This window comes from Microcebus murinus, chromosome 21 (genome assembly GCF_040939455.1).
Source record: "Microcebus murinus isolate Inina chromosome 21, M.murinus_Inina_mat1.0, whole genome shotgun sequence".
Lineage (NCBI taxonomy): Eukaryota > Metazoa > Chordata > Mammalia > Primates > Cheirogaleidae > Microcebus > Microcebus murinus.
Genome location: NC_134124.1, coordinates 9,702,256 through 9,715,752, shown reverse-complemented (window position 1 = coordinate 9,715,752; position 13,497 = coordinate 9,702,256). Strand labels below are relative to the sequence as shown.

At 36.2% G+C, this 13,497-nt stretch overlaps 1 protein-coding gene across 1 annotated transcript in view; it reads right to left on the bottom strand.

Moving 5' to 3' along the window:
• Positions 1-515: 515 nt before the first annotated feature.
• NDFIP1 (Nedd4 family interacting protein 1) overlaps positions 516-13,497 on the bottom strand; it is a 30,234-nt gene continuing 17,252 nt past the window's right edge. Inside the window, exons 6-8 of the mRNA XM_012749050.3 lie at positions 11,629-11,695; positions 7,505-7,610; positions 516-1,567 (exon numbers count right to left, since the gene is read on the bottom strand). Coding sequence (XP_012604504.1) covers positions 7,507-7,610; positions 11,629-11,695 — 171 coding nt within the window. The 3' untranslated portion in view covers positions 516-1,567; positions 7,505-7,506. The remainder of the gene's footprint in view (positions 1,568-7,504; positions 7,611-11,628; positions 11,696-13,497) is intronic.

Sequence of the window (13,497 nt, the reverse complement as noted above, 5' to 3'; positions counted from 1 at the left end):
CTTTATATTTCTTAAGTAGAAAATGAAAAAAATCAAATGGCGGTTATTATAAAAAACCCTGGTCTCTAAATTTATGACCAAGACAAGAATAGAAATCAGGAGGAATGAGAAATCCTTAGCTTTAACTGAGTGCTCACAGAACTTAAACCAATGGGCTGTGTTCAAATGAGAAAAACAGTGAATGCAGAGAACATACAGAAAACACTGGAAATAAATTGTCTAAAATTATGTCTAAAAATTGAAGCATAATTGGGAATTCCAAAATGACTTAAGATCTCTACACCTCCTCTTTTTTTGGTCCATTATCTTCTGCAGAGCCAATGTTCACATACATTTTTAGGAATGCATTGAGTAGAATATGAAAGAAGGGGACTTTCTCTATAGAAAGTGAAGAAAAAATTGACCCAAGACCAGTTTTCTTTTTATTTACTGAATGATTCTGTAATATTAGAAAAAACATTGCCTTAGCAATCAAATGCAAACCAAGAAATTAAACACTAATCTACAGTAAAAGGTGCTACACAAGAGACATTTATTAATGTTCTGTTGTATTTACAGTTTTAACATAGCAAACCAAGGTGAATTACCATTTGGGCAGAAAGCACATCATTCTACATTTATAACCATTGGTTTCTGCTAACACATTGTAAAAGCAAGTAGTACAGTATGTTAGGGATCATCTCAAAAGTTCCAAGCTAATTCTTTCTTTGTTCCAAGTATCTAATCCTCTCCCTACTCGAGCCTTTGGCCTAATCATGAAGAGACAAAAGAAAAAGAAAAAAAGAGATAGGGATTCTAATCATACAGAGAGTGTCAAGAATTACATTTTAGTAATTAAGCTGCATTTGTCCTAGAGTCCTTTCTATTTTATACAGTGACAACACCTTTAGAATCCATTGGGTACACACCACAGACCACAAACAATAAGGTACTGCAGAATTTTGAATATAGACTATAAAAAGTTAATGCTTATTATTTACCAATTAAGGATGTATTTTTTGACCACACCTTAAATGTATTTTGCACTATGATTTTGCTTCCAGGTGTTCACACAGTACAATTGAATAAATTTCTAGATTAATTTTAACAGCATATATGGTATATGTGCAGAAATGCAGTCATAAAAGTTTTAACTTTTGAGAAAACCCCTTTAAAGTGGCCAGCATTATACATATCTTACAATAAAATATTTAATTCCAAATTCATTTTGAGATGGAGGATGAATAAAGCAAGACTGCCCCCTACTGACTACAGGGACATGGCTCATGCTACTTAAAATGACTACAAACAATATATAAGGCATTATTAATACATCACAGACTTGATTGCAAGAGCTTTTTCAAACATTAACCACTAATGATTCAATGATTACAGAATTCTGCATTAACTATTAAAATTTTACACCTAGGAACAAATAGAGAGAAATGATCTTTTTCAACAGTACTTTTATTTTTTAAAGCAGGTGATTATTCCTCTGTGTTCTGCATCTTGATTCACTTCCTGCAGGTGTTCTCTTGCTTCTGGAGAGAGAATTCATAAATGCAGGAAGGCCTTCACCAGAAAACATCTGCCAGAGAAGGATATTGAATATTGAAACTCTAGTTAGCTTGTTATTTTGGCTAAGAGAAGGATGTAGTCACAAAAGAAGGCAGGATATTTAGAGACACAAGAAGTACATTTTAACATAGTTTTAAGATTACTCTATAATGACATCATAGTATTCAATAAACATTAACATTTCAGTTTTTAAAGTTACCAAGGCCTCCAGAACTAGAAAGACCTGGAATGTTTTCTCTAAAAACTCATCAGGTCAGGAATCTCTTTCTCCAAACCTTCTAACAAAAGAACAGAATGGAAGCAACATTTCTTCATCCAATACTTACTCCTGTCAGTAATAACTGAAACTTAGGACAGAGAAGGAGTAGAATTCAAGTGCACAGGTAATTTTCCTAATACACCTGAGGCTACTGTTTACTCTAAAAATTCTGCCAAATCTCACACAAGGAAGACTTCCAATAAGGATGCCAATGATGTCATACTATACTTAAACAGAGCATGGCAAAATTAAAAAACAAAACAAAAAAACCCTGTAAATTCACAAGTATCACAAATACTTTTTAAAGATACATTTTCTTAAAAAGTCAATGTATTTTGGGGGCATGTTTCTCTGAAAATAATAAGTATATGTAATAATAAGTAGGCTCAAAGAGGCTTTAAGTTTAAGAAAGGAATATATATGACAGAAATAAATGCTCCCCAAACAATGCCTATATATTTTATTAAATGCAGTTTTCATCTTAATACTTTGAGGCATTTCTATACTGGCATACTATACTGTTTTGGTTCTCATGGAAATAACTTAAGAAAAACTATAAGTAACTCCCTATATTAATGCTAAAAAGGGAAATACTAAGGAGGTACATTAACAACCTAATGAAGATTTGCTGAGAAACTACTTTGTGGTACCCAGCACCAAGTGAAGAGTTGGATGGGCTCATATACAGGCCCTTAGCTTACTTTTCCATCTCTCCAAATTACTATAAGAGCCACAAGAAGCCCTTTTGTATCTTTTTTGATTAGACTACTGCATAAATCTTTAAAAGGCAGCCAAAATGCAGAGAAGCTACAATACTGGAGGAAATGAACATTCTTTTAAAACTGTCAACATTTTTCCAAACTCCAAATTCAACTGTGTTTTGATGTCAAGTAAACCAATGAAATGAACACACGGGGAACTTTTCTTTAGACTGGGATACATATAAGAGACTGAGAGACTTCAGAATGTGCAGAGAATCAGACACAAGAATATAAGGAACACTAAAAGCCAAGCAGAAACAAAATTAGGACACTGATGTTGAATGGAGGTTTTTGCAACAAGACCAGACTCATTACAAACCTAATTTCAGTTTTATCAGTTTCTGTTAAATAGATGAAAATGGATGAAACAAACACTATTAGGTCAAAACACTAGAGTCTGCAACAACATACAATATGGGACAATTACCTGGCCCCTTCTTTAGTTTACACTGCTTCAGCACAGGTTATCAGTTTTAATAGATCCCTCAAAGTCAAAGCCTGCCACCCAACACACATTAAAAATCCCTTAAGAGGACACAGATAAGTTACCAGTGAGTAATCTCAATGACCACACAAACTCCAAATGAAAGAGACTGCTAGAAAGGCACTGCTGTCTGAGACCTGGAAGCCTGGTTCAGACCAACCTGAAGTGTCATAGAAAGAGTGGTGGTACACGACTGTGGGCATCATTACTGAACTGTAGACAGGATCACTCTGGAAACAAAAGGAATCCAATAGCCTACAGATCGTTTAATCATAAGAGGAAGAAAATCAGTTCTTCTTGAAGACATTATGAGAATTCTTTTAGCAAAAATGCCACTGGAAACACCATTTCTACTGTCTTGCTACTATATAATACAGTCCAATAAATCAAGCTTTACCTTGAGATGAATTTCCTTTAATAAAACAAGAAATGTATTCAGAAACAGGAGGAAGCTATACAAAGGGAGAAATTAAAGTATCTGTCATCATATGAAAAAAATTAAAATATTTGATGCCTAATAGGTATAGCTTACTGGGTCAAAGGAATCACTTTTTTTAAAATTATGAAGAGCCCTAGCTCATTAATGCTAGGGCTTAATAAGATTTTTCCTTCAATTTCAGATGTGGTTAAAATAATAGATTTGAAAATATTTTATGCTTCATAAACATTTTTGGCACAAGTAGTGTTAAATATAACCAATTAACTGTGTTATCACCTTACAGTAACTGTACCTAACTCCTCATTTACCTGGCAGCTTCAGAGGCAGTATTCCATAAAAACCCATTTTCCAGTGACTGATAAATAAGAACAAGTATAAACACTTTATACTGTGCCCACCTTCAGCCATAGTTCCTCCTTTTGGCATTTTGTTATGACGTGGGAAACCGGATAACTGAGCTTACTAATGCACTTTCCCCTGTGGATTCTGACAGAGACCCTGACAGCTGCCTCTAGACAGTAGCATATGAGCTTTAGTGTTCAGCTTTTGTTAGCATCCATTTTGACCAGTCAGAAGGAGGTAGGTCTTTTGGGATCATTTTGAGATTTGGTTTATTTGTACTATACTTTCAGTAGCTGAAATAGAAAATTCACTATTCTTATACCCTATTCTAATAAAATGCACACTCTTAGTATAGCACAGAAAGTATGTTATTTTTCTATTATGGCAAAGTTATTTAAAAAATTCCCTACCTTGTGTATTTCTAGCAAAAAATAAGCCTACAGCTGACTTTTAACTAATGACATCTCCATCAAATACAGATGTCAATAAAAAGAAAACCATAGGCCGGGCGCTGTGGCTCACGCCTGTAATCCTAGCTCTTGGGAGGCCGAGGCGGGCGGATTGCTCAAGGTCAGGAGTTCAAAACCAGCCTGAGCAAGAGCGAGACCCCGTCTCTACTATAAATAGAAAGAAATTAATTGGCCAACTGATATATATATAAAAAATTAGCCGGGCATGGTGGCGCATGCCTGTAGTCCCAGCTACCCGGGAGGCTGAGGCAGAAGGATCACTTGAGCCCAGGAGTTTGAGGTTGCTGTGAGCTAGGCTGACGCCACGGCACTCACTCTAGCCTGGGCAACAAAGCGAGACTCTGTCTCAAAAAAAAAAAAAAAAAAAAAAAGAAAACCATAAAGCCTCCATACTTCACATGACAGTTTTTGAGTACATCCTCTAAACTAAATTTGCTCTGAACTGAAAGAAAGCACTCCGCATTTAGATCTGGATGAAGAGTTCTCACCCCTTTCAGTGGCCAAAGGGAACTCAGTCCCATAGGATGCTATGGCTTCTCAGGTTCCCCCTGGGGATCCCCTGACAATTAGTGAAGAAGTCATTAGAGTTCTAAATGCTGCTTTAAGTCCCCCAAACCCTTAATTTGGAACTCTTAATCCCATGGGTATGTCAGAAATAATTTCAAATCAACAGGATTATTGAATCTGGACAGAAGAGCAAATAAACTATATTATATCCTCCAACGGAGTGCACTCATTTACCTTGGAGTTAGTTTCTGACAGCCCTAAAGCACACTCCCAAAGCACTGTCAGGCTCCTGACTTCCAGCAATCTCCCTAACAGCTCCAAAGCATTATTACTAAGGACTGGCTTACTTCAAATCACAACCCTAAAGAAGCATTGTTTTAAATTTAGAACACTCTCATAAAATATTTAAGAAATTTTAGAAAAGAAAACAGAATAACAACAATAAGATTCTCATAAGTCTCCCACAATACAGGAAAGCTGAGAATTTCAGGCTTTCTCTCAACCTGGCTGCATTTGTTATGCATTAAAAGCAAGACGAAGAAGGTATTCAATCCTCTAAAAAGATTCAAATTTCCTTCTAACTGAAGAATGGACAGAGATGTGACCTCAGTCCACTTAGAAATTTTGAGCTACCATTAAAGTAGACCTACAGAATCTATTATTTAAAAAAAGAAAGAAAACCAATGAGGTTCAACTCACAGTTGTAAAAAGAAATATAAAAAAATAGAAATGTATTAATATATTTATTTATATTTTAAAAACAAAAAAAATTTAAAAAAGAAATAAAAAAAGAAAGAAAGAAAGAAAGGAAAGGAAAGATAAAATAATATAAATTATCCCCTCAGGATATTTGGGGCACTGATGGATTAGGGGAAATCTTTGGGTGATTCTAGCACCCTTTGTAAGGAGGACTTGTAGCAACCCCAAACTATTAACTTTTGAATTTGTGATAGGTAAGAGTAAACCTAATGCTAACTATAGATTACAGTCAGATATGTACACGAAAGATGACAATGGTAGCTGAATAAAAGCACACAAAACATTTGATAAGCCTTCCAAGTTAGAATGTCCTAGACACAAAGACGCATAATAGGCGTTAGGGCCCAGGCCAGTGATGACAATGTCCGTCTGTGTCCAGATTTTGTGACTGAATTAAAATTGATGTCATACCACATATTTAAAAATATGTAATAAAAGATTCCCCCCCCTTAAAAAAAATCATAAACACAAGTATAAACTCCCTTAAAGAAACTAATTTTAACACAAGCCTAAAAGCCATCTTTACTTACTGAAGTACATTTAATTATTCATGCAAAATGCTTAATACCGTATCTGATACATGAAAAACTCCATAAATGCTAATGTTAGTTATTAATATATTAATATATTATGAACTATGCTTGAAGAAACTTTTGTTACATTCAAGAAGGTCTCATATTGTTGTTTAAAGGCTTTCAATACTGTCCCATCACCTGGCAAATTAAATATGGTGGATACCTTATTTTCTTGAAGCATACATGCTGAGACGACAGTCTTCAAAACTGAGAACGCCACTCTTAGTGTAAGATTACCTATAACTATGATACTCAACAGCAAATACAGAACAAATTGATGTTCACCTGGCTTAGCCTTGCACTGAGGCAACATGTCAATGGGTTTAAAGGGCAGCTCTATGAATCTGATGGTTCCACTGCAAACAGGCTTGGTACTCCAGATATTCGAGAACACTGTTTCAAAATGACTTTCTAGCCTTGACTCTCAATACTCCCTTCTTTCCCTAGAGTTGCTGTCCCTTGAACAAGCTCCATGGTTCCCTGTCTCTATTTCTGTTCATTCTGCCCCAGGTGATTCTGAAATTTCCCCCACATTATCCAGGGTCCACTAGTTGAAATTCTATCCATCCTTTAGGGTTTGTCTCAACTGGTACATACACCCTATACAAAGCCTTGCCTGAGGTCTTCAAGTGGAATAACCTCTAGGTGGTGCTCGATATTCCCCTCCATGATCCACCAAGTCCCCAAATCCCCAAGGAACAAAGAGCCAAGTCCAAGAAGGCTATTCGATCTCTTCCTTCAGGTAGTTGCTAATGAAAGATAGAGTCAGCCTCGGGGAAAACCATGTGTGAATCAAAGAAGAGCCCTGGCAGGGCTTAGTGCTCCTGTTCTAGGCCAGGGAAAAGGGCCTTTCTCCTCTTCCTTTCCTGGGGTTTGACCCTCCTCTCCAAGGGCCAAACATCTTGTTATGATAATATCAAGGTGTGAACCTGAAGAAAGGTACCAGAAAGCCTCAATGACTGATTTTATGAAATGGAAGCCTTGGTGAGCTTGTCAGTAGCTCAGGCTAAAGGAGTTCCTGAAGTGCCCTACAGTCTCTCCTCACTCTGGGGATTGGGGGCAGGGAAGGGTAATTGGGCCTTGAAGGTTCCTTCCCAATCTCGTCCTCTGGAACTGCCTATAATGCACTGTCAAAACTCCTATGGCAGTTTTTTTAAACTTGCCTTGTCAACAGCTTTTTGTAGAACCCTCCTCTTTACGATATTAAACTAGAAACTGCTAAAACGCAGGAACTATGCACCTTTCTTAACGTGTCTATATCCCCTAACACAGATACTTCCTTTAAAAACTGAATGGAAATCTGCATTGTCTCACATGATTACACCGGGACTAGAATAAATTTTTTTAATACCTTTAATAAATAAAGAGAACTCTGGTCCTGGGGAGATTTGAGAACGTTTCTGGCATCTTCCGAACTTTTGCATAATTGATAAATCCTCTGAGAAACAGGAGAAAGCCTAATTTAAAAAAGAAAAGTCAAGAATAAATTTATAATTTCCATGTTAAGTACCCCCCTGCCTCCTGATAATAATGTTTTTCTCCTAAAGGCTATCAAAATATAAGCAATTTCTTCCAGGATCTCTCAAGGATTTTCATACCAAATTGTCTATCCTTCAATGAAAAGGTATAATCACAAGAGTCTCTTTAGCATATTGAGAATCTAATTGGTCTAAAAAAGGAAATAAAACATAAGATGGGCCAAACTTTTACGTGTGAAAACCTCACTGAGAGACATAGCAAAATCTACCTCCTATGTCCCAAAAAAGTATTCCAGGATAATTAACAAGAAAGAAGTTTATAACTGTGCTTTTTTTTCTTGAGTTAAAAAAAATATTTTTCCCCTTTCTTGTCATGGGATATTTTTCTGTCGACAGTACATAATGTTGTCCACTAGATGTCAGGATCCCCTTACCTGTGACAGAAATTTTCATAGTCTCAACTCTAAAATTATTGCTTTGTTCTTAGTAAGACTGATCTGTATGACTATACCAGAATCTATACACTCACAGAAGTTTGCACCTCTTGAAATAGTGGGGAGGTGATGTGCCCCTCCAATGGAAATTCAGACACTCCTGGCCCTCCTTCTTCAGAGATGGTCCCTTAGTCTTTAGAACATTTTTAAAAACACTTTTAATGAGACACAATTTACATACCATAAAGTTCACCCGTGGACAATCCACTGGGTTTTAGTGTATTTATAGAGTCATACAACCAAGACCACAATCTAATTTTAGAACATTTTCATCACCTCCCAAAAAACCTGTACTCATTAGTCACGTCCCATTCATTCACCTGCTCCCTCTTCCCCTTTCCCTGGCCCCAGGCAACCACTGATCTACTTTCTGTTGAACATATTTTAAAATATACTCAAGTGGAGGAAAACTCTTTGTACTCAGACAGTGGAACTGATGTTGAGCTTGGTGAACACCATTATGTTTGACACCACAAGCAACAAGTAACTACAGATGAGGGGCCACCCCTTCAAATGCTGGTTGTGTATGTATTGGGGGAGGGCTCTTAGGGAACTGAACAGCACACATCTGTATGGAGGGAACAACTCAGCTCTAGCCAAAGGGTATCAAGTGGGAATGTAGGCCAGCTTTGCTGGATATTTCAACTTTTGGGAAAATTTTTTTTAAAAAATGCAGATGTTTTACCTGAAATGTTTATTTTTAGATGTTATCAAGTAATAAAAAAAAAAAAAACAGTTGGGGGCTGGGGCCAAAAAAAAGTGATTAAAGAAAAACCTTTTAAAATAACTGTGGAACAAGCAAACCACAACTCCAGGTTAGCTGCGGCTCATGAGCAGCTGGCCTGAGAGCTCGGCATAGACTCCTGCAGGAGAAAACCCCCCAAAACTGGTTCTCTTCGAAAGAGAAATTGCAAAAATGACCCATGCACTGGGTCACAGAGATGTAGCCAAAGTCTTATCTTTTTTTTTTTACTTATAAATAAATGGTACCTAGCAAGAATGATCAATAATAATGTATTATAAATCCCTCTCCCATGAAACTTGAACATACAAAAGAAATAAATCCATTAAACTTCTTTCAGTTATTTATGCTGTAAACAATCAATCTGAAAATATGCTTAAGGGCTCTTCTTTGGTCCATGAGGATTAGATTTGACTTTAGGCCTGGGGGAAGAGGAGTGGTCAGCATTTGTCTGAAAGGTACAGTTTAGAAAATAAGCAAGCCAAGGAACTATTCCTAAGTTATTCTGTCTGTCATTTTTATTATTAAACTTCTCAATAATCAAGGGAGGAAAAAAATCACTATTTCTTTTTTCTTAGAATTCTAATGCCCAATAGTGGAGTAAATGATGCTATTTGAGGTGGCGAAAGAATGCTGTGATGGATGATTTCTTTTTTTTTTAAGAGACAGGGTCCCCCACTGTCACCTAGGCTAGGGTGCAGTGAGACAATCATAGCTCACTGCAGCCTTGAACTCCTGGGCTCAAGCCATCTTCCTGCCTCAGCCTCCCAAGTAGTTAGGACTACAAGCACATACTACCACACCTGGCTAATTTTCAATTTTTGGGTTGGGGGGGTAAAGATGAGGTATCACTATGTTGCCCAGGCTGGTCTTGAAATCCTGGGCTCAAGCAATTCTCCCACCTCAGCCTCCCCAAATGCTGGGATTACAGACATGAGCCACCATGCCTGGCCAGTATTTTCTAAGTAAAATTTAAGGTCAGCAATGCATGGCTCTGTCAGTCTTGGCAAGGCAGATCCTGAATCTACTAAGCACCTATTGGGCATGGGTGCTAGGATGTGCTAGCCAGACCCATTAACAGTATCACCACCACCAAGGATCTTAACAAGGAAGCAACAAGAAGGCCTGAAACAGGAGATAGAAGAAAGGATGTCACAGAAGAGCAGTGAGGCAATCACACCACCTTTAACAGCCACAAGATGGCCCTGCCGTTGTTCTGTGGAAATGACAGCAGTGATAGTGGGCTCTCTCACTGTATCATATACATTTTCTATACAAATAATGAAGCAGCCAACATTAAAATAACTCACCCAATGTCCATTTCTTTGTTCTAATGTCTAGGACATTAGATTTTTAAAGGGTATTGCCTAAGACATTGAGAAGATTTTAAAATAAATATTTTTATTTTTTAAAAATTTTAAAGATTTTTAAAAGATTTTGAAATAAATAAGTAAAAAATAGTCTGAAAAATACAATCTGAAGTAAAAAATATAATCTGAAGATCAATAACATGAAATATGTGGTATATGTTTTTTTTAAAAGCCTCTTCCTCTCTGCATCCACACCAGCATCTGTTGTTTGGGACTTTTTGACAGAAGCCATTCTCAGTGGTCGTAGGTGATTATCTCATTGTGGTTTTCATTTGCATTTCCCTGATGATTAGAGACCTTGAGCATTTTTTCATGTTTACTGGCCATTAGTCAGTCTATCTTCTTTTGAAAAGTTTCTGTTCATGTTTTTTGCCGACGTTTTAATGGGGCTGTTTGATTTTTTTCTTGTTGATTTGCTTGTAAATTCTGGTTGTTAGTCCTTTATTGGATGTATAGCATGCAAATATTCTCTCCCATTCTGTAGTTTGCCTATTCGCTCTATTGATTATTTCCTTGGCTATGCAAAACCTTTTTTATTTAATAAGGTCCCATTTATTTATTTTTGCTATTGCTGTAATTTTAACAACCTGGATAGAACTGGAGACCATTCTTCTAAGTATTGCAAGAATGGAAAATAAAACACCACACGTACTCACTATTAAATTGGAACTAATTAATCAATACTCATGTACACATATGATAGTAAAATTCAATGGAAATCAAGCAGGTGGGAGGAGGAATGAGGGGATGGGTAAATACACAATGGGTATAATGCTATCTGGATGATAGACACACTTATAACTTTGACTCAAACTGTACAAAAGCAATTCATGTAACCAAAATGTTTGTAATATTCTGAAAATAAATAAAAATTAAAATTTTAAAAATAAATAAAAAGCATCTTCCCCATTGTAAAATACTTCTTATTTTCACCAATGGTGAACTACAGAATTCTGGAAAACCAGTAGTTCTTTTAGAAGTTATGCCTAGCAAGGCTATATATTTTCTGTTTTCCACTGACAGATTCAACCAAAGATGGGCCACATAAACTTACGAGTTAGTCCAGTTGGTTACAATATGCTTATAATATGCAATTTGGAGTTAAGTTTATGAATGCTTTGTGGCAATAACTTACAAGAAGAAAAAATCCACAGACTTTTCTCATCGGTATACCCCTTTGATCACATGGGGGAGAAGTATATATATATACAGGTTAGAGAAAACCTACTATCACAGAATCTTTATTAACGTGTAAGTTTCTTTGATGGTAAGAATAATCTTTAAGAAAGAAACGTTTAAAAAATTATACTTATTATTTATAATTAATATATAGTACTAAAATGAGGTTTTACTAAAAGTACATTTTTCTCCTTTATGTTAAAAACACTTACCTAAAACCAGGAACACCCACCAGAGCCAGTACTGACCATCAAAGTATCCAGGGAAATAGGTGGAAAACTAAAAAATAAAGCAAAATGCTTTATAGCAGCTTAACGGACACAATTTCACATTTTAACTCAAGAAGCACACAAGACATAAGACGTTTATTATTTGTTATACCAATGTCATTTAGCCCTTATGATAATTTAAAAAATATAAGTGAAAATATTTTATATATTACTGATTAGATATGGTTAGGATAAATGCAAATCTATTTCCTTTCATGGAAGACTAATTGTTAAATACGCTAGCTTTCAGCTTTATAAATTCCTTGTTTTCAAAATGTACAAAATTTGTTTTTTTTTAAAAAAACTTTTCTTTTTCCCCACATATATTTGCCCTTCTAGAAATATGTTTAAATGATAGTATTACTTTGCTTATTTAGTACCAAAATCAATTATTTGGCTAGTATCATTGCCTCCTTACTAATGTGGCCTGATTTTGTTTCTATTCCTCCAGCCTTGCCTTGACTTTGGCAGCTTTATCACGTAGGACACTTTAATCCCACTCCCTTGCCTGTAACTGGTTTAGGAAGGGCATCCTGGGCAATGGGAATTTAGGAGTTATGAGAAAGCTTCCTTGCTCTTACAGAAAAAAGAGAAGAAATAACTAACCTCCAGGACTTATTTTTATGGGAAATAAACTTTTCCTATTGTTTTATTTTCTAAGCCATTTGAACTAGGTTTTCTGTTACAGTCAAAAGAATCTTACTGACACAAGTTCATTCATTCAATCTAGCTAAAAAATTTAGTAAACTTAGTTAAAAATTTAGTTTAAAAAAAACACTAGTAACTAATTTTATTTTTGTTTTCTTTGGAGGCTTTGGTGTCCACAGTTTACCATAGTTTGAGAAAAGGAATGAAAACCTCCTTTGGCTTGAGTTCTTAACCTAAAATCTATGCTTTAGATGAGTACTTATTAGCTGCCTGGGAGAAAAGTTTATAACTTTCCTCAGATTCTCAAAGGCTTCTGGAACCCAAAATGTGAACAACTGCTTTAGAATAAAAAAGGAGGAACTAAGGCCGGGCGCTGTGGCTCACGCCTGTAATCCTAGCTCTTGGGAGGCCGAGGCGGGCGGATTGCTCAAGGTCAGGAGTTCAAAACCAGCCTGAGCGAGACCCCGTCTCTACTATAAAAATAGAAAGAAATTAATTGGCCAACTGATATATATATAAAAAAATTAGCCGGGCATGGTGGCTCGTGCCTGTAGTCCCAGCTACTCGGGAGGCTGAGGCAGAAGGATCACTCGAGCCCAGGAGTTTGAGGTTGCTGTGAGCTAGGCTGACGCCACGGCACTCACTCTAGCCTGGGCAACAAAGCGAGACTCTGTCTCAAAAAAAAAAAAAAGGAGGAACTAAAACTACAGTGGTCAAATCGAAACCTATTAATTAGTTAAGTAAGCAAATTTATGATAAATAAAGTGGTTTTGTCCATAAGGTTGACAACAGTAATAAATTAATCTGAAATCAGAGGATACTTTAAAAGCTTAGATCTTTTACAACTTTAAATGATTTCATTCATTTTTAACTAACAGGTAACCCCCCAAATCACCAAATACATTTCTCTAATTTACCTCAGAGATAGGCCCCTAATGGCACTAATACCTGTTAAACATTTTGGCTCCCCAAACATTTTGGCATAACCAATTCTGGAAGGGAGGGAGAAAGAGAAGGAGAAAAGAAGGAAAAAGAAAGCTAGATTAAAAAAAATTTCAGTAGAATTAATGAGAGGAATGCCTGTTTTTGATGAGATACCAAAGAGGTAATATCCTTCCTCTTATTATAAAAACAACTAATTTCAAAAAATGCACACATATATTA